Source organism: Drosophila hydei, unplaced genomic scaffold (assembly GCF_003285905.1).
Source record: "Drosophila hydei strain 15085-1641.00,03,60 unplaced genomic scaffold, DhydRS2 tig00000149-arrow-pilon, whole genome shotgun sequence".
NCBI classification, from domain to species: Eukaryota; Metazoa; Arthropoda; class Insecta; order Diptera; family Drosophilidae; genus Drosophila; species Drosophila hydei.
Window position 1 is genome coordinate 5183701 of NW_022045678.1, and position 21585 is coordinate 5205285.

Here is a 21585-nt window from a genome sequence, read left to right on the forward strand (position 1 = left end):
CTTAAAGAAAAAATAAATTGTAACCAAGTTTGTTGGTATTACATATAGAAAATGTGAATATATAAAATATTTTTGTTGTCCGAGTCCATAGAGTGTTTAGATATATTCATGAGGAAGAGCAAAATTTGTTTCAATTTAGCTCTGTGCATATGTTTTTATGGCATATCCGATTAATTGATTTAATCGACATTAAAATATGTTTATTTTAGCATATCTCGCATGCTTTAAGAACAATTCATCCAATTTGGGATATACATATTATTTTAAATGAAATACAAATAATAAGGTCTTTAAAACTTGCAAATTTTAGATATAAAAGATATATGTTATATGTAGTCGTCTCTCACGTTTATAGGGTAGTTTCTAGTCGGCCACTTTCGACTATAACTTTCATACGTCTTTTTTCTTGAGTGTATGCACATATGACTTTTGCTTTTGAGTGCCGTTACCTTGTATTTTTGTCTTAGTTTCTCGTTTGCTCTTTCCTTGTCATTTGGTTTATTTGGTACGCAAGTTTTGCCTATTTCTACTTTCGTATTGTTTCGACTTGATTTTCGTGCATTTTTGATGCCACAAACAAATATCCTTGTTATTTTATGTGTGTATGTAAGTTAGTATGTGGGTGTTTGTGTGTGTGCTTATATATGTATGTACGCGTGCGAATATTTTGGGACTTGCTCTTTATTGGAAACATTTCTATGTGATTCTTTTACTGTTTATTTTTTCCTTGGGTGTAAACGCACAGAGCCACTCACACACACAACCACCGACACATTCTCACACACTCAGACACCCATACACACACACAGATACACACAATTGCTATTTTACCTGAATGTTGCTTATGCTTTGATTGTGTCTTTAATTTACATAATATCTTTGCCCGTATCAGATGAACTCAAATTCAATTCGAAACTAACTCGTAAAATTTCATTTTCCATGTAAATGCGCCAACAGGTGCCGCCTGAGACGAAGGCTGGACTGGGTGGAGGCGGCGCCGAAATGCAACAGCAATAAAAAGCAACAACAACACGGGCAACAGCAATAAAAATTTTTGATAACATTAAGCATTAAATGAGAGCGAAACGTGAGAGAAAAACATTTGCGTAAATTACATAAAATGTAATTTATAATAAAAACCACACACAACAAAGAAAAGCTTTGTTACAACTTAGATACAGATGCAGGTTGTTAGTGTGATGTTTAAACTAATATAAAATCAATTCATTTATTTTTTAAATATTTTTTCAATATTTAATAATGTTTAAAAACTAAAAAATGAGACCAAAACAGTTCCACAGCTTATTTCAACCCCAAACTTTGCAGCTGATGAAAGATCCGTTATTTTGCAATGCAACAGTAGATTCTTGTTCTATGCTTTATTCACTGTTTTCGCAGTGTGATAAAATAAATTTTTGCAGAATTTTGAAAGCTCAACTTTCAGAAAAGTGAATTTAGCAAAATGGGACCACGCACACCTATTGAGCAGCGGGAACTTGTTCTCAAACACTATAAAAATGGTCATTCCCGTAGAAAAATTGCTGAGATGGTTGGATTTAGTGATTCTACAGTTCAAAGCATCATATACCGGATTGTCCGTGAAAATAGAACCCACGATAAAGGCAGAAATGCTCCAAACAAAATTTTTAATCCCACGGACGAGCGCTATATTGTGAGAAAAATCCGGGATAACCCAAGGATATCGGCTCGACAAGTAGCCAATGATGTTAAGGAGGAGTTGGGCAAGTCATGCCACCCAGAAACTATTCGCCGTGTGCTTCGGGAACATGACTTTAATGGCAGAGTACCACGCAAGAAGCCTTTTATAAGCGACAAAAACAAGAAGAAGTGTCGCTTAAAATTTGCCCAGGAGCACTTGCACAAGGACATTGGATTCTGGAATACAGTTTTATTTTGCGATGAGTCCAAATTTAATTTGTTTGGGTCGGATGGGCCCTCATATGTGTGGCGTAAGCCTAACACAGAGCTTGACGCAAAACATTTGAGGGCTACAGTAAAGCATGGCGGAGGCAGCCTTATGGTTTGGGCCTGTATGTCAGCAGCCGGCGTTGGGAACTTAGAGTTCATTGAGACTACGATGGATAAAGGCAAATATCTTGATATTTTGAAGTCCAATTTAATTCAAAGTGCTCAGAAACTGGGCATAAAGGAGGACTTCAGATTTTATCAAGATAATGACCCGAAACACACTGCGGGAATTGTCCAGACTTGGTTGATCTGGAAATGTCCGCACGTTATGAAACCACCAGCCCAGTCACCAGATTTAAATGTAATCGAGAATTTGTGGTCGATTTTGGAAAAAAACATTCGCAAACACAATATATCCAACAAATCGGACCTAAAAGCTGCATTGGTTGAGGAATGGGAAAAAATTACTCCAAAAGTCACCAAAAAGTTGGTGGAATCTATCCCAAAAAGACTTAAAATAATAGTTAACCAAAAGGGTGGTCACACTAAGTATTAATTTCTTATTATTTTATGTTATTTTAGTGTTATATAATGTTATTTCATAAGTGGTTGAAATAAGCTGTGGAACTGTTTTGGTCTAATTTTTTAGTTTTTAAACATTATTAAATATTGAAAAAATATTTAAAAAATAAATTAATTGATTTTATATTAGTTTAAACATCACACTAACAACCTGCATTTAAATTTTCGGGATACCCCAATAGTTTAGATTTTATAGCCCAACAAACTTTTTTAAGGTGCTGGTTGAAATAAGCTGTGAGCCACTGTATATTCGAAGCGTTGCCAGATCATTGGAAGTTGTTAATCACATTTTGCAGATCATTCGACAAACAAAACAACACTGAAAGTTCATTAACAGGAAATTATAGATTCAGCTACACACAGCCGTCTTCTGCGACAAGAACAAGAACCGAAAAAGTGAATAAGCATTTTATTCAAAGTAATAATCAGCAATAAAAAAAATTTAAATACCGAGTAAATGTGCAAAAGAAAAAGACGAGAAAAAAATCGAACTGGTTGTGACATCATGATATACACAAACGCATATAAAAATACTACAATAAATTCGTGCTTTAAAGAACTTTCACGCGCAACATTCTTAAATGCCTACAGAAAAAACAACGCATAAATGCCGCATATTTCATTTCGTTTATTGCATTTTTTATGCATTTGCTGCACAAATTTCCAATTAGATTTTACACAAAAATGAAATAACCAAGCTCATATATACATATACATTCATATGTATATATTTCTATAGTAGTGCAAAATTCGCCCGCCAGGTAGAGCTACTGAATGTCAGCCACGTGGGTCACAGGCAAATGTGTAGGAAATTATGTTCATAAATCAATTTCGTAAACATTTGAAAAAGCAATTTAAATGACATTTTCTGATAACGGAGCACACATAAAATGGTTGTCAAATGGTCACATAAATCTCACAGATTTATAAGCTTTAAGTACATTTGAAAGTTATTAAAATCATTTCTTTTTCGGTGATTGTGCAAAAAAATCTTTTTTCCGTTTTCAGTTGAGTGCAAAAATAATTTAGCATAATAAATACAAATATTTTTCTCAAACCAAGTCGGACATCAACCTATTTATAGTCTGATATTGCTCATTGTATACAAATTGCTCAGATAGTCCAAAGTGTGTGTGCTTCTGTTGACTCCCCACCAACTAATAATTGAAACCGCATTCATTCGAGTAACTAATTAAATGGAATAAAAAGGAACAGCAATATATAAGACATAGATAAACGAAATAAGCGACATTAACAAGTGCGTTAAACATTTAAATTAGAATACCATAAATAAAAAGAAAAATAATAATTTTTGCTCTGCTTTTCACAAGCGCAGCGAGAAAACAATTTAATTGAATAGTGAATTAATTATTAAATGAAATGGCCAAATTGAATTATAATTTGTATTGAAATTAAGCAACAATACTGTTTGCATGTAAGTAGCGCAATAATATTATATACATTTAATATTTAATATTGAATAGTTATATTAATTCAGTTCATTGTTGATTGCAACAACTTCGCACCGAAGGCAAGCATAAAAGTACATTTCTAAATGAGCGTAGTGAATATAGTATTAATATAAAAGCTCAATACATTTAAGTAAAATACCAAAGTAGACATACTTAAAAATAATAAAATTAAACCAAAAACCAAAGGTCAAAAATAAAAAACGAAAGGTCAAAAATAGCTGCGATACACGTAAAAACCAAAATTCGAATGCGACGCGTAGAAAAAAGTTGACAAAATGTTTGCCAACAAACTAAATGGCAACGCAACGCAATCCTGCTGCAAGTCCTGCATGCGGCCAGCAAGAGATAGACATGTGTGCGAAAGGGATTAATTTAATTAGATTATTATTTTAATTTTGTTTCTGCAGTTGTGTTGTTATGCGTCACAGCTCGTCCAGTTAATTAGCAGTTTCAGAGTTGTAGCTGCTAATTATGATGGCAAAATTGTGGGGTTACACGAGGTGAAAAAATTAGGAAACATAATACCAACTATTTGTATACTCAAACTGAGGTTTTAGCGATAATATGATTAATTTTATAATTTATTTTCAAATTGAAGTCTACCATTTATTTCTTGTTAAATTCTTTCAGAACTTATTTATATTTATTTTGTATTTTTAAATGTTTTCATCCAAAACGCATTTTAAACTTCGTATACATAATTGCAGCTCCTTCTACTGCATACAATTAAACGCAGGAAAATTAAGAAAGCTCTAGGCGGTGAAAGAAGTTGGGAAATTTTTTTAGCTGGGATCCAAAAGATAACAAAATTCAAAATTTGGAGACTGTATCTCAAGATTTACGAAATATAATTTAATTAATGAATTTCCATAGCATTTTTAATCGATAACATTAAAACAGGAAATGTTATCGATTATTTGACACAAACGTGCAATAAGGCAGTCTCTAGGTCTCATAGGTTCTGAGTTCAATTCGTTCATTGAAACGGATTTTGTTTATTAAAACAATTTGATCCAAGTCTAAAATATACTATACATACAAATTCGTTGTAAAAAATTTCGTTAGTTTCTTTAAGATCATCTCTTTCCTAATTTACGCCTTTCAGGCAACAACGTTGACCATTTATTAAGTTTACTTGAATTTTAATTTAAATAAAATTAAATTCAAAAAATATTTTATGATGGAAGCAGCTCAGACCCAGCTCAGATATACCCCATTTATTTACAAAATGGAATGAAAAAGTTAGTTAGTTATTTTCGTAGTTTCTATCTCAGCTTTAATTTTGCGCCTTTTTCCGCAACTAATTTTAAGCCCGCGAAAGTATGCTACAGAAAAAGCTACAGTTGACCGCGTCGCTTCTATGTGCATTGGTGTGTCGGTGTGTGTGCGTGCCTGTTAGTGTGTGTTGAAGCTTTACAAGGCCGGCATAAATTTATATATGGCTGACACCTAATGTGCGGCTTAGGCGGTTTTTTTAGATTGTACATTTGCCCAACTTCTGCCTGTTTTGCCAGGCGCAATTAACATGAGCTCCACACACTCACACTCACACAGACGCATACACCTGGACAGTTACGCCCAGAGGCGTGGACGTTTGCGTGGGCTTTTGAAAAGGTCGTCACAGCTGTGGGCAGCATAAAAAGGGCAGCTGCCTTTGAAACATGGCTCGTCTCTATGTTTGTTGACACAAAAAGGTGTTTGCTTAAAGTAGATGACAAAAAAGTGAGCGAAGCGGAGGCAAGGGCCTGGACAGTTGGTACGCCAAAATAGGCACATACAGGTGGTCCGCCAGGTACTGTGGGACACATGGATACTTTAGATGGCAATAAGAAATGTTTTCTTTAGAATTTTAACCCAAAAGGCCACATTGAGAACCTGCACAAAGATAAATAATTATTCTCTTTTCGGAGCTGGACATTTAAGAAGCGAGCATAGGTCTTTTTTAATGACCAAAACTGTAGGCATAAATATAGAAACCTAGCCTAGCTTATATCACTTATAGTATGTCTTACTTATGGTTATTTTTCCGTTTTATACTCTACGAAAAGCCAATTCAGGTCACAAATATTGTATCAGTATCCATTGTATCACAGATTTTTGTATACATCTCTTGCATTTGTGATTTATATTCTTTGTTTTTTCTTTTTTAATTTATAAAATGCACTTTTGTTAGAAATGTTTATTTAATTGCCCACAGTACTCACTGCTCTGCTCTTATGGCTAATCTAGCCTTTGGACAGCGGAGAACTGCAATTGCCTCGTGGTGTCATTTGGCTGCGCGCTCAAATGTCTGCTATAGAAATTTAAATTGCTCTACATTTTTTAAACGCTTTCTATGTAGTGTACTAAGGACCAATTACCTAAAGAATTCTTAAAATACGAGTATTAAACAAATATAATATATATATATATATATATAACTTATATATATATAAAAAAAAAGAGTAGTGAACAAATTACAATTTATTAATTTGCAATATATACAGATATATATATATATATATATATATATATATATATACTGAAACGTATATAATATGGATATATATTAAATATTTACTTAAATACAATTTAGTAGTTATACAAAATTTATATATGCATACGCATAATATAATATATATATATATATATATATATATATATATATATATATATATATATATACGATTTGTAGTCTAGTTTGTTTAGTGGATCAAGCGTTGGCATTATTCGAGTTAAAAATCTTAGTAAATATATATATAAAAAAAGAAAGAAAAAACTATTTTATAATCTTAAGGAATAATTAACTAGATTGTTAGTTTAATGGTATGTAAAATATTTAATAACTGTAATATATATGCACTCTATAAAACTATAAACAGAAAATAACTATACTTTGATATATGATAAATATATTTTATAAACAACTTTTACTCTTAAACAATAACATTTTAATACTCTGTCTTCAGCCTTAAAGAAAAACCAAAAAAACCGAAAAATGAGAGTTACCTAAAAAGATAAAGAAACTCTATATCTGCAGTCTCAGATCGTTTCAATCTAAGCCTAAGTATAAAAAGTATAAACCAACGAAAATAAAAACTATGCACTTGTTAGTTATGTTTAATGTAAATAAGCTTTACAATGGTTACTTAACTTAATTTTTTTGTTAATAGAAAATTTAGCGAAAAAAACCAAAAAACAAAAACCTACTTATGTGATCCAACAATTTCTTCTCTTCCATGAAGCTAAAAAAAAACCAACAAAACAAAAATGCAAAACAATTAATAACTAAATTAATATAAATTTAAACTAATTATGTAATACATTGACTTAATTAGCTGAGATGTTCAATAATTTCGCCAGGCATTTAGCAAAAACAAAAAACAATTAAAATACCAAGAGAAATAAATATATATACATACAATAAACCAAAGCATGAAAGCCACGTAAATTGAATGAGATTTTATTGAATCAAGGCTACTTCATTTTAGATTAATAGATCCCAAAATGTGTTCTAAGCTTAAGAATTATTTTCAGTTTCACTGGAAACAATGGAATTGTTAATATTTATTTTTGCTTTTCTTTTTAAATATTTTTTCTTTGCAAATTCAGGGATTTAACAGTCGGAAAGCGGCATAGCAAACCAGGATAGGATAATATGAATATTTATACTTGATTTGAGACTTCATTTCCATACTTATTCATAATTCAGGAAATTTTCTGCTTGACGGAGATGCATAATTGTTTTACTTATTGTACTATAATGCAGCCTTATTCGCTTAGTGTACTTATAAATCATATTCCCACCTCTGGGGAACAAATTAGAAATGAAATATGACGGCCGACGTACCAAGTGTGCCATTCAATTTGCAATGCCAGCATGTCTGCCGAAATCGAATACCATGAAAAACCCCAACGACTGCAAAATCTGCATAAAACATGTTACCAATTGCAGTCCAAAGCTGACCGTGCTCCGAGCTGTCCTCCATCCCTCTCTCATGGCCAACGAGGCGGCACGCAAATGGCCACAAAATGTTTGCCTGGCATGCGAAGCACCTCTTCCACTTCCCCGCTGCCGCTTCTCTGCCATAAACCAGAGACGTTGTTGGAGAGGGTTCTTCAGTACACCGTATACTGCAAGCAAGCCAAACTTTTGACTTAATTGGCCAATTGTTTCGGCTGGTTCACACAAAAAAGTCTTACATATTTCATAGCGCAAGGCGTCTCAAATTTTTTGAATAGTAATCATTTCATAATACGAAGGAACTGCCCATCGTTTAAAGGGGCGTATCTGCAGCTAATTGCCAAGTCAATGAAGCACACCTTCAGTTTCTTTCACTTTTCGGAGGCGTTGGCAAATGCATACACCTGACCAAGTCCAGAGCCACCAATTAGGCTTAAAATTGTTGGCCACTTAAGCGAAAGCAAAATAGGCGAGGGCACTCAACTAGCTTTGCCAAAACGAAGGTGTTTAAAGGGCTCTTTGACGTTTGAGCGTTGAATTGTTTGTTTATTAAATTTAATTTTCTTACTTATTTCGCATAAAGGATAAACGGTAAAACTATACAACCGAAAAATAATAATTAAAATTATTTAATTTAACTAACTAATAACCAACTTTTAGTTAACAAAATGAAATATAACAATATTTCTAGTCATCTTAAAGCCCGGCATCAGGTACTTGCGCAAGATCCTTAGCTTTATGTTAACCCTAATCCGTAAAGTAACTCAACACGAGATTCGCGTATCTTAATTTATGCAATAGATGGAAATTTATTCTTGTACTTTTACAAAACTTACTTATTTTATAGTGATTCCTTAGGTGTTTTAACACACGCGAGTTTTTTAAATTAAAAAAAAGAAGCACTTGTGCTAAATATGTGCACGACTTGCAAACAGAATTTCCCGCCAGTTAAACGCATTTTTATGAAGCTAATCGTGCTCTGGTTCATTCTGAATTTAATCAGAAATATAGCAGGTTAGAATGTTACTGTCGGGCGCTACCGACTAACTTATACTTGTTCACGGTCTTAAAAAAATTGGTTCGCTTTTGGTAAATCTGACGAGGAAGGGAGTTTGCAGTAGCTCTAACTTTATTCAAGCTCTAACTCTAAATATTTGTTCCCGAGATGCATATATATAACAGTTTTTGGTAAATTAATAGAGAAAGTCAACTTAACTTAACTTAACTTATTCGATTAATTTTGAGGTTCTAAACATAAAACTATAGAAGTGCACGTCCTCACCTGGTGTCGATATGTAATTTTTTACCAATCTTTAGAGATATGGCTACGTTGTCAACATTTTGGGCTATTTATGAGAGCAGGTGAGCTGGAACTCAATAATCAAGTTTCTAGCTCTAAAACTTTCGAAAATATTGAGTTCTTGAAAATGTCTGCTTAATTTATGCACTGTTTGAAATTGACAATCTCATTTGTCTCTCATTTGGTGATTCGTTTAATTTTGGGTTTCGGAGCACACAGCAACATTTGGCTATGGTCCAATGTCAATCAATGAGGACAAGGAAGGGGCTCTACGCATAGTTCACAATTTTTTTGCTGCGAGTTTAATGCTTTACATAAAGACGGTCAGAAACATATACATCGTATATAAATAATTTACATTTCGCATGGTCACGCACGAATGATATGAGGGGGGAGCAGCACAGACAAAAACTGACAATGAGGAGTCTGACGCCGAGCTGCTCCCCCTCAATTGTTCATGATTGGGTCTGGGAACCGGAAGGTTTGGGCTTGGGTCTGGGTCTGGGACTGCATGATGCGTACAAAAGTGACAGTTAAACATGGAAACACACTCAAAATGTTAATTGATATGCAAGGCATAGAGGGGCGTGGCGTTTCAGCGGGCGTTGGGGCATACAGCAAAAGTTTTACTGCCTTTTTTAGGGACAATGAAACTGTTGGTCATGACAGTGAACTTCTCTTTCACTGCTATCAATGCCGTTTCTCCGCATTTCTGTGTGATCAATATGTTCTATATATACAGCTTAAAGGATATGAGGGGGATGCCGCAAACAAAAGTGTGCGAAGTGACACGTATTGACACGTATTAGTCGTTTTGACGTACTACATTGAATTGGGATAATTTCAATTAATTAAAAAATAGATACTTTTATAAGTTTTCCAAAATCGAGAAAGTAATAAAATGAATTATTCATTTTAAATAGTATTAACTATCACTACTATCATCAACTATCAATTGTTCCTTCAAAAATGTTTATTGATGTATCAATCTGAATTTTGAGTCAATTGCTTCATTATTAATTGTCTTAGGATGATAATAGTTTAATCAGGTTGTAATAGATTACTGCGCGCGCTGTTGTCAAATAAGTTTTAGTATTTTCGTCATTAACTGGCACCGTAGAGGCAATTTACTTTTTTAACAAACAGTCACACTGCATGCAAGCAACAAGCAGTTAACCACAACAGCTGTTTCCTATTCTACTGCTTCTTCGTTGTATTAATAGAGATGAGGTTTTTTCTATTCCAAGTATACGGTCACACCGCACACAAGCAGCACGGACTTATTTGTAACAGCTGTTATCTTGTTGTTCTCTTGCTGTACAGGTGTTTTGTTGTCTTTATCACTTGGTCAATGAGAATGAACATTGATGAGTTAAATGACGACTGTCTGTGCATTATCTTGGAGTACCTGCCGCTGCCCGATCAAATTGCCATGGCGCGAAGCTCGTTGCGCTATGAGCAGCTGCTGGGCGAGATTGTGTGGAGAAAAGCTCGTTATCGTGAAGTATCCGTGTCGGATGATATGTTGAAACCACTAAACAAAGAGGATTACATGTTCTTCTTTGAAGTGACGAGCGTCCATATGGAGAAACTGTACATCTGGAATGTACACGAAAAAGCATTCGATTCGTATTTGGGGAGGCATTTGTTGCGACCCGAGCTCGCATTCTATTTGGGATTGAAGCTCACAAATCTGCGCGAGCTGTGCGTCACGGATGACTACATGAACAACAGCATGATACAAATTGTGAGCAAAAGTTGTCCCCATCTACGTAGCTTAAGTGTATCGAGCGCCTACATAACGGGGCAGTTTATGGTCGACCTACATAATTTGAAAACGCTCGTGGCAAGGGAATGCTCCATCGAGGCATCGCACTTGGCTGACCTGCTCACACAGCTGCAGTTAACCACACTGGATGTAACCGCCAATAGATATAATGTAGAGCAAACAATACTACAAGCACCTGTACCTGGACTGTTACGTTTGCAACGTTTGGGCATCTCGGATGCAGAAGACTTCGGCTTTCGCATCGGCGAACAGCTACCGGAGCTGAAAGAGCTAGTCGTAAGCTATCATGGCGCTAAGGCGGAAGATTTGCGAGATATGTTGGACACCACAAGACAATTGGTTGAATCATCCGACTCCAAATTTCCAAAACGCCTGCAATCGATCATGTGCAATGTGGTTGATGTGGAGGTAGCTCTAGAGCAGATTACAGGTCTGGAAACTCGGTGTCCACGTGCCTCTCCACAGTTTTGTGAGCTTTTAAAAATCATTTACAAATGCAAATAGGACATATGTGTAGAATGTTTCTTCTTTGAAGTTATTTTTAAAGATTTGCGATTAGATATTCTAATTTTGGCAAACGACACAAAGCGACGCAAGTACAGTGCAGACTTGCTTAAGTGAACCTTATCTGAGTACAATGATCTGTGCTGATTTATCAGAGATTTGACAAAACGACAATGAAACAAACATTCAAAGAAACTTTTCCAAATTTTTACAAATTTTCCTTATTTTTATAAACAAAAGAAATTACACAATTTTTTTTGTTAGAAATAAACGTTTAATTGATTTAAGTTTTTTTTTTTTGAGATTCCAAGTTGAAGTGCAATTATTTGTATACAAAGACTAAAGTTGTTCTTCGTGATGGCTTTTAAAAGACGAAAAATATTCAATGAAATTTTATTTATTTATTTTATTTATGAATTGTAAATAACCTATTAAACAAAAGGCTTTAAATCACTTTGGTTGATCAAGGTTTCCGCTTAATATTAAACATTTAAGTAACATTTTTATACCCTGAATCCATAGAAAATGGATGTTCAGAGTAAACTCTTGATCAGTAGAACAAGCTTAGTCGATTGACTATGAGATGTATTAGCCGTATGAGGTCTATAAGCTGCAAGATTTGAAATATTGAATCTATTCCGGAGTACCATCACTGTATGAGTCTCTCTCTATGCCAAAATTGGCTAAAAACATATATTTTCCAAATACTAGAGACTCGTATTGTAGCAAATATATATGTATATATTAAGGACAATATCACGCTCTAAAAAAGTATGCGTAGAGCGTGTGCTTATGCGCGTATGTATATGAGGGCAGCTCCTAATCAGGTAGTGCCGACTAGAGCACTCTTCAATGTTTTGAACTAATTTCAATAATCAAAATCTTATTTATATTTAGCATTGACTTCTTATCGCTTCATATTTTTATAGTCTATACTTTAAATGTATAATTCAGTTGAATAATTTCTCATAGTTTCGTTTATCTTTGACCGTTTTTATGGTTTCGAAATTAAAGAATTATTTGAAACTTATTTCCCAATTAAATGAGCTCACATAGTTCAGTTGTAGGATATTTTATCTTCGTTACGCTGAAGATATTATTTTTATTTTGTACGTACAGTTTACAGTCAATGATTAATATGAAAATATTAGTTTGTTTCTTTAATAATATCCATTTGTTATTTGGGTTAATGACAGTAAAAATGAAAATGTTCTTCATTTGTTGAAGCAGAACAAAATTTCAAAGTTGTATGATTAGTGGACTCAAATAGGAGAACATTACGCCGGAGAAAATGCCCGTAACAAGGACAGCAGCGGCAAACATGCCAGCCGTTATTTGATATTTGGCATGAACTGTACCTGGAGCATACATCATACCCAAGGAACTTAAATAGCCCGAACTATAGGACATAATAATCGCAATTAACCAATATACCCATTCATTTGTTATATAAACAGGCAGAGTTCTAACAATGTCCTTCGGTGCATAGTTGCAGAATAGTAGAAGGGGTATAAAAGCAACTCGTAGCACAACTGGAACAACGAGATACTTGGGCTTGGGCCACTGTATCCAAGATGTGGTCAAGCTGCCCAACATCGCGAACACATTAAATGTGAGGAAACAGGTGACCAGTGTGAAATATTTGCTGCCTATGATAAAATCATCTGAGCCCTTAATGTCTGAATGGACAGCGGGAAAAACGGACAGCGTTACAAAAAAGGTGAAAAATACGTTAAAAAGCTGTGGCGAAGCTTTTTTGAATATTTGCCAATAAGGAACATTTAATTGAGATCTCGAGTCCGATTTCTTTTCGTTGTTCAACATTTCGTAATGACGATAGAATTTTGTTAAGGGCAGCGCAAAGTAGGTATCAAAACAGAAAAGTAAAATCAAAATCGCAGTTACAAAATAATATATAGCCGATGTACGCATCGAACTGAAGAACGTGGCACACAGCATTGACATAATCGTGGCAAAGCAACCGCTAATATTTGATCCCAGCACAACTGCACCCGTATACTTAGGAGGCAAAGCTGCAACAAGTCCGTAAATGGTGCTCTGATAAATTCCATTACACTGCAAGAATGAAAACAAATAGCAATTAATTTCATGATAAAAAAAAACATACTTATACTGATTGATGAAAAATTGAGCGAAGTGTAAATACTTATTTCTTATACTAGCTGAACAAGTGGTCAATTCCGCGTAATCGAGTGTTTTGCTTCCATTGAACAAACACAATGCAGCAACGGACACCTGTTACAGTTAAAAAATTCTTTATTGCATTGTTTCGATTTTGAATACGGAGTATTGAAATCTAGCAAAAAGATTGTAATAGAAACAATTAAGTCTATTTATCTTTTATGAGAACCATCATCAGCCAATCTAGCCCTGTCAACCTGTCCGTATGCGTTAACTGGTCAATGTTCCGTGCGAATGTTTGGTATATGTATATATACAAGAAACCTAGAACGGTTGGAACAGCAGCTCTGCCAAAGCTGCATGGTCTACTAGTCGGGCAGTCCCAACTAGAGAAGTCTTATTTTATACTTTGATTTCCATGGTTACATGGTTAATGCTCAAGCCCCAATCGAGTCAAAAGTAAAAATGCTGTTCCAACGCGGCCGTTGTTGTAAATCAATAATATAAAGTGTACTCTATTTAGGTTCAAAAATTTGACTTCTGAAAGTTATACGCATTTAATGACAAAGTTATCATTGCATTATGTGTCATTTACTTACCATGTTTATAAGCACAATTGAGGTCATAGTTGCCCAAAAAAAAACACCGGGCCACTAAAAATAGACATAGACGAATATAGTATTTTAAGGAATTCTTACATTTTTTATATATATATATTGTACGTAAACCATGTGCTCACCTCGAATGAATCCAACATGGCAAGTACTACGGTTATTATAAGGATAACTATTTCGAATAAAATGCTATAAACAATTCGAGTTGTTAGATCACCACCGAAATTAATAAATATGTTTATCCAATTGAAGAGAACATTTGGAATTTGCGATGCAAAGCCCATATTCTGCATAAAGTTTCCACGATAATTAACTTCAGTTTTGACTGTGTAATTTTCACCCAGTTTGAAGTCCTCGAAATATGATTTAGCTGTTATAAACATATTCCAAGGCATTAGCGTGCCTAATCCATGTAGCAAAAAGATGAAAAAGACCAACTTGTATTTGTCAACTGGCGGCTGAAGATTCGAAGCAATTTTCGACATTATCGAGCCAGTTCCTTTGCCTTTGGGATCCGTTTTCATCTGTGACTCCCAAGAGGGATTAAGGGTCACCGGCTGTTTGCCGCCGATGAAAGGCAATTCTTCGCTTTTGCTGGTTACCATTTTGTTTTTTCTTCGGTTGATTGGTTCGAAACTCAGGCGCGGCTCAATTAGCTGTTAATTATTAGTTGCTGGCCTAACAACAGGTTATACGGGTACTCCACCAACGTGTAGGCGGGTACAAAAGTCCAGGGCTCGTTACGTCTGCCTCGGGATCTAGGCAAGAAAAGGCACTCTTCAACTAATAGATTAAAATTGAAAGCGATTATTTATGGAATCTGTCAAAGATAACACTTATTTATATGCACATGTTGACAGTGGCGTGGCTTACACAATTGAAACCATGTATGGTCTTCAGAGTTGCCACCTTTCCCTAACAGAGCGCAAGATTCAAAATCGGCTTTGTTATACAAATAATTGGTTAATGAAAATACGCCCAAGATTGGTAATATTTCAATTAGTTTATTTATTATAATTCGAGAACTTCTGCAAAATAATATAAATAGTGTTATTAATATTAAATGATTCTGATCTAGGCTTAATTTAACTAAATTAATTTTTATTATGTTGACAAAAAAGCAAAGCAGATCATTAAAATTAGAAAAAAGAATCAATTCATTGCAAAAACAAATCCCTATCATCCCTTCATCTTATCGATTATTATTGTATTGCTATCGATAATTACTGCGTCCTCTTTTTATAATAAACAGCGTGCTTACCTGTTGTGTTTGCATTTATTAAATAGGTTTGGTCGCAATGGCGGTAATTCAGTTGGGCGATTATATTGTCATACAGAGGCAAAAGTATACAAAATTGCAAAAATTTGGAAGTCTCGATGCGACAGCTACATTAGGCAAGGAGCATTTAGAGTTGAAATCTCTTCTGGATCAACCATACGACTCGACATTTAAGATGTGTGTTAAAGAGTCCAAGGCGGGCAAACGTGGCGCACAGCGACAGCACAGCCTTGAGCTTTGTAGCGAAAATGAATTAAGAAGTATAAGAGACGTGCTAAATATTTCTAGCAGTGGAGCCGACAATCGGGATATTAGCGACAATGGCGAGGCACAAGCGCTGAAATCATCGGTAGGTGGGGAACAAAAGAAACTTAGATCCTTTTTAATTGGATTTTACTGTCACAGGACATCGAGCAGATGCGTGAAGCATGCAACGAGTCAAGCAAGATCATTGAGAAGCTAGTGGAGAACTCGAAAACGTTTCATACCCGTACCGAATACTCGCAGGACAAATATCTACTAAAGAAAGAAAAAAAGTATTTTGAGTTTGTGCAAATTCGTCAGCCCACCATACGTCTAATGGTCGACATATTCCATCGGCAGGATGCAGATAAAATAATGGGCATACGTGTGGATACACTCTCACAAATTATATCATATTCAGGCATATCTGGATTTGGCAGCTATCTGTTGTACGAGAGCGGCACGAATGGGCTCCTTCCTGCAGCCATGCTTAATTCTATGGGCGCTGCCACAGATTCCACGCTGGTTCATATGCATCCAGGCAATGTGCCACAGAAGCAAGCTGTACTGGCTCTAAAATTGCCTCTCGAACAGCAACAACGGTGCATCTCTGTTAACTTGTACTCAGTACTGCGTGAATTCTATCAAGGCGACAAGCTAGAAACAGTGGAGGTCACGGAGGAGTCAGTAAAGACTGAAGACAACGCAATAGAACAGAGCGAAGATATTGAGCCAAGCAGCAAAAAATTTAAATTGGATGAGTCTCGCAACTGTAAGTAATCTATATCTAGCTTATTGAATAATTTTCCATGAATGATCATTGCTTTAACTTACCCTACCCTATAGTTTTAAGTTCTCATCATCGCCATCTATGATGGATAGCTGCTTACCATCAGATTTTCAATCAAAAAGTCTTTTCTTTTATAATCGAATGCATTCTGTACCCTTAAAGCTGTAAGCTATCTATCTGAGCAACAGATTGACTGATCTTCAACCCTAAAGAAGCTTCTTTGTACTTAAATGAGTGTGCCCTCCCTCTTCTTCTTCACAGTAAGTAAAGGACCTCCGCGCTGGCAGCTGGAAAATAAACGCGCTGCCACTCTGATGAATGACAAATTCGATAGTCTAGTAATGGCTGCCAAGGAGCATCCTTCGAGTATATTGCAAGCTTTGTTGCCACTTATAAAACCATCGCGACCGATTGTCATCTTTAGCACATGCAAGGAGCTGCTCCAAGAAACGTACATGGAGCTAAAGGCAACGGGCAAAGTGACAAATCTACATCTAACCTCCAACTGGATGCGTACATATCAAATACTGCCCAATCGCACCCATCCGGAGGTCAACATGAGCGGTAATAGTGGCTATCTGTTGACGGGCTACACGCTAAAATAGCAGGTGATATCAGGAAGGTCAAGTAGGATCATTTAAGTCCACGAAAGAGGTGGAGAAAGGATATGGATATGATCCAGTGTACGTATTCCTATGTTTGCCTTAGATAAATGAATATCTAAACGAATGTTTTGTTTAAGTCAGAAAAGAACTGTACAGTCGGCAGGAAATGTAATATTTTGTCTAAAATATATCAAATCTATGCTCGAGAACACTTTTTAAAATATATTCTCTTACAATCTAGCTTTAAGGACAAATATGATAATTGTATTTTCAATAGAAGATAAAATCCAATAAAACTTAAACATTTGTACGATATTTTTGTTTTTCTTATTGTTTAAAGATTGTAAATACAGATTACAAAAAAAAAACAAGTAAGAAAGCTCTTGTCGGGGTGCCCGACTAGGAGATACCCTGATCCCAGTCCTTTGAGTTTTGTAATATTTTCCGTAGTTTGTATCGAGTATTAAAAAAAAAAAAAGAAAACAAATAAAAATCGACATTGCGAGACCAGGATTCGAACCCGGATTATTTGCGGAACGAGCACAAACTGCCAACACCGCCACTTCGTAACTAAAAAAAAAAAAAATAAAACAATAAAAAACCTTTTATCTCCACTAGTCTCGAACCCGGACCAAGCTGCAATCGCAATTTCAATTATTGGAATAGAAAAGAATACACGCATTTGAATGTATGTGTGCACACGCATAGGAAAAATGAGTGCGCGTGGCGCTGCTGACATGTGCTTTTGCAAATTGGCCAAACGTTTTGTTTAATAACTTCTGTTTTACTTAATGGATTTTAATGAAATTTTCAGCATATGATCTACATATCCTATTGGCTTGGTTGAGATGCAAACGCCTTCACATAATGGCCCTAGTTCCAACTAAACTTAAATTCTAAGAATTTGGGGGAATTTGGAGCCGGCATCCAAAATCTAACAAAAATCAAAATTGCATAAAATATACATAAGACTAAATACAAGGCTCTAGCTCTTAACAATTAAATGCGAATAGTTAGCAAATAATGGAAACAAACTTGACCTGCGCGTGCTATACACGGACCTACAAGTCTTTAGCTCTTATAGATGCTGAGATCCACGCGTTCACACATACGGACAGATGGACGGACAGACAGACGGACAGGGCTCAATCGACTCGGCTTGTCGTCCTGATCAGGAATATATATACTTTATGGGGTCTGCCACGCCTCCTTCTGAATGTTACATACATTTGCACAAAACCATTATACCCTGATTTCCCATTTTTAATGGGATCAGGGTATAAAAATAAATAAATGCGGCCGCAGCCGGTTTAAGGATATAACGATATATCGTTTTAAAATGTAATATAATAATAATAAAACATAATTCTGTATAGGAGATCAACTAAGATCAGCAAGATCTGTTAAGCTCAGAAGATCCTATAAAACATCAAACGCTTGAAGTTTTGTTGATTGAACCTAGCAAACACAAAGTAGGGTTGGGTCCTAATGAACAAATTTTATGTATTGAAAAAATTGGTTCTAGATGTCCATTCTATATGTTGAATGGTTAGTGGTTTAATCTAAAAATTGTTTCAAGGTAACTCATATATCCAATTCACTATGTAAAACTGGTGAATATACATTTTTCCTAGTTGTTCGCTCCCCCAATGTACTCTAAGTATTTTAGTGTATATAATTTATCATAGTGCTGAAAATAGCATTGCAATTTTCAATATGGAATAATGGAATGTGGACCAAATGGATTGTATCCACCAGATGTAAACTGCAATAATCAATATAGTCAGAGATGCTCGAAGAGAGCGAGAGAGCAGTAAAAAAAGTCAAATAAAAACCGGTAGAAGCAACGCGCATCATCTCGGCCAACACCGCCACATCATTCACAATGGGTTAAGGATATAAGGAGATATTTATACAGTTTACCAATTGGAAAACAAAAATGAATAATTAATTGCAACGCTATTTGTTAGATGTTATTAAAAGCAAGTAACCATACAACATATGAAATGGATGTCTATAACAAACTTTTTCAACACATAAATTTGAGCATTTTATCCCACAAACAACTTCGAATTTGCTGAACAAAAAAATAGGCGGTCAATATCAGTGCGCTTCGAGGGATCAACTGATGTGGTCGATGAAGTGAAATTGAATTCATAAGACTCGGCCGCACAAAATTGAACGTAAACAAATCGAACGAGACTGCATGAGGCATGAGATTATCAAGTAAGAAAACTCTTGACGGGATGCCCGACTAGGAGATACCATGAATCCAGTCCTATCTGACTTGTTTAATATTTTGCATAGCTTGTTTTGGAACATAAAAACCGTCGTTAGGAGACCAAGACTTGAATTGCGCTTCTTCGAATAGGAAAGAATACTCGCATTTGAATGGATGCGTGATTTATAGGACAAATTCTGACGCTTTCCACGTGCTTTTTCAGTGGTCAACGGTTTTGTTATTATATTATAAGCCTGTGTACTATATATTATACACCTAAAGCATATTCTACTCCGAATTATATGGTTTCAGGGGATATCCTTCCGAATCATGTGAGCACAATTTTATGAACAGAGTAAGAAACGTAAGGACTATGCTTTTATCAATAGTCGCATCTAAATACAAGATAAGCATGAATATAATTTTATTTGACTTTACAGGTGCGTAGAAATTGTTAGTTCTTTCATATACAATTTCCTTCTAGAATTCCTACTAGAATCCAAATTACCAGAAATAGATTCTTTGATCATTTCCCCTAAGCTCTTAAGCATACATTTAACTAGATTGACGGTATTGCCCTTGTGGTGGTAGATATTAAAACTGCCCGTGGGTCATGACTCTTCTATAATTTGTTATTTGACGTTTTTGTGATTGTCCTGTGGGGTTGATTCCCTTGATTTGTGGTTGCTGCGCTGAGCCCAGAGCCGGTCACTTCACTCTGCTGTCATCAAACCTTACAAATTTCGTAACATACTTTCGCGCGAGACATTTATTCCATGATGGTCTGATTTCAAATGGAAGGCAATCGTTGAAAATTCAAGAGGAAAAGCGTTGTTATAAAAGAGAGGAAAATCCCATACAAAGTTGCTCACTCAATTAATCCACACAAGGGTCACACAATTAAACATAAGACAAGTCAACTAAAACTGTTTAGTTGAATGGTTTTCATGAAAACCTACATTAAATTAAATATCTTTCGAATTAGTTTTATTTTTGGAATTTAGTTTTGTGTGTGGTCTATACAGTTTTGATTAGTTATTTTAATATTCCAAATAGTAACCGACTTTTTATCTTTAGTTATTTATTAACCAAGAACAAGAGTACGGAAGGGATACAGATATCCTGCGAGTTTCGTTTGTTTTTAAGGATCAGACTAGGTAATCCTATTTTCAGTCAGCCTAAATTATATTAATTCCTTTCGTTTTTTAATTTCTGATAATATCATGCAATGTTTTATGAATACTTTTTCGGGTATTGCTATAAATGGTTGAGAGAATCAGTTCAATATAATTGTGAAGTGTGAACATGTGCAGGTGTGACCACGTAAGGTAAGTATGTGTGTGCAGAAATGAGCATCTATTCAAGTGTGTAAGTAGATACAGCGCCCCATTTAAGTTATTTGCAATCAAGTTTCAAACAGCAGGCACATTCTTGAGGACAAAATAATGTCCGCACTCGCAGCGCTTGGGTGCGCCCTTCTCTAGCCACATCCACTTCGCACCGCGATCTCCGAGACAGAGGCAGCCGACGAGACGGCCATCGAAGGCGGATGGCACCTCCGTGGGATCGTTCTCTCTGCCGGCACCTCGTTTCATGGGTTTCTTCATAGCCCACGGATCGAGGCAGCCTGCTCGACGCAGCATCAATTCACGCTTAAAGATGCCCGTGGCCAGCTCCATGTCATCCGTTAGCTCTGTGCCAATCGAGAGAATCCATTAAGACTAGCTGCAGCACCATACCTGCCCTACTTACGCTTGTTACATACCGGCGTGGTCGAAATGCCGCGATTCACCACGCCTACTGATCCGCCTCCGAATTCCTTGATCCCAAGGGCTCCCAGCATGCGCTGCCAGCCAAGCACACGGAGCATTGTGCCCAGCTTCCCTTCGCCGGGCCTCGTGAGCTGCGATACGAGACGCTTCGATGCGAACGGCGATTTCAGAAGGCGCGAGATGAAAGACGACATTCTAACCTTGTATACAGATTTATCTATATATAATGCACATATATATATTTATATAAGTGTGTGTATTTATAATTTTTTTTACTTTTTATGAAAATAAATATGTATATACGCTTGTAGCTCAATGTAACATTCGCTTCCCTTGCGAAGTTAATATTGAATGAGCTTTCAGCTGACAAAGTTGAAAAGGTCTTAGAAATATGGTTGGC

The 21585-nt window shown here is 35.7% G+C and overlaps 5 protein-coding genes across 8 annotated transcripts in view; 3 read left to right on the plus strand and 2 right to left on the minus strand.

The window, feature by feature from the left end:
* LOC111592570 overlaps window positions 1–1057 on the plus strand; it is a 42203-nt gene extending 41146 nt beyond the window's left edge. Inside the window, exon 15 of the mRNA XM_023304871.2 lies at window positions 958–1057. Coding sequence (XP_023160639.2) covers window positions 958–1017 — 60 coding nt within the window. The 3' untranslated portion in view covers window positions 1018–1057. The remainder of the gene's footprint in view (window positions 1–957) is intronic.
* A 9422-nt stretch (window positions 1058–10479) lies between these two features.
* Window positions 10480–11733, plus strand: LOC111592623. Its single transcript, XM_023304958.1, has one exon. It carries the CDS (start codon window positions 10578–10580, stop codon window positions 11517–11519), a length of 942 nt encoding a protein of 313 aa, XP_023160726.1. The 5' UTR covers window positions 10480–10577; the 3' UTR covers window positions 11520–11733.
* An 864-nt stretch (window positions 11734–12597) lies between these two features.
* Window positions 12598–15205, minus strand: LOC111592584 (equilibrative nucleoside transporter 1). 4 transcript variants are annotated; one of them, XM_023304897.2, is made up of 4 exons: window positions 15149–15205; window positions 14401–15058; window positions 14261–14314; window positions 12598–13595 (listed from the first exon to the last, which is right to left on the minus strand). In XM_023304897.2, the coding sequence occupies exons 2-4, from the start codon at window positions 14878–14880 to the stop codon at window positions 12759–12761; spliced, it is 1371 nt and encodes a 456-aa protein (XP_023160665.1). In that variant the 5' UTR covers window positions 14881–15058; window positions 15149–15205; the 3' UTR covers window positions 12598–12758. The 4 variants fall into 4 exon arrangements, with proteins under 4 accessions (XP_023160665.1, XP_023160666.1, XP_030079063.1 ...); XM_023304898.2 differs by having other exon boundaries at window positions 15126–15196; XM_030223203.1 differs by lacking the exon at window positions 15149–15205 and having other exon boundaries at window positions 14401–15113.
* Window positions 15206–15515: 310 nt separating this feature from the next.
* On the plus strand, window positions 15516–17439 carry LOC111592603 (tRNA (adenine(58)-N(1))-methyltransferase non-catalytic subunit TRM6). The gene is made up of 3 exons (XM_023304930.2): window positions 15516–15903; window positions 15960–16569; window positions 16849–17439. The coding sequence occupies exons 1-3, from the start codon at window positions 15574–15576 to the stop codon at window positions 17190–17192; spliced, it is 1284 nt and encodes a 427-aa protein (XP_023160698.1). The 5' UTR covers window positions 15516–15573; the 3' UTR covers window positions 17193–17439.
* Window positions 17440–20750: 3311 nt separating this feature from the next.
* LOC111592638 (cytochrome c oxidase subunit 5B, mitochondrial) lies at window positions 20751–21529 on the minus strand. The gene is made up of 2 exons (XM_023304982.2): window positions 21166–21529; window positions 20751–21106 (listed from the first exon to the last, which is right to left on the minus strand). Exons 1-2 carry the CDS (start codon window positions 21377–21379, stop codon window positions 20826–20828), a joined length of 495 nt encoding a protein of 164 aa, XP_023160750.1. The 5' UTR covers window positions 21380–21529; the 3' UTR covers window positions 20751–20825.
* Window positions 21530–21585: the final 56 nt, after the last annotated feature.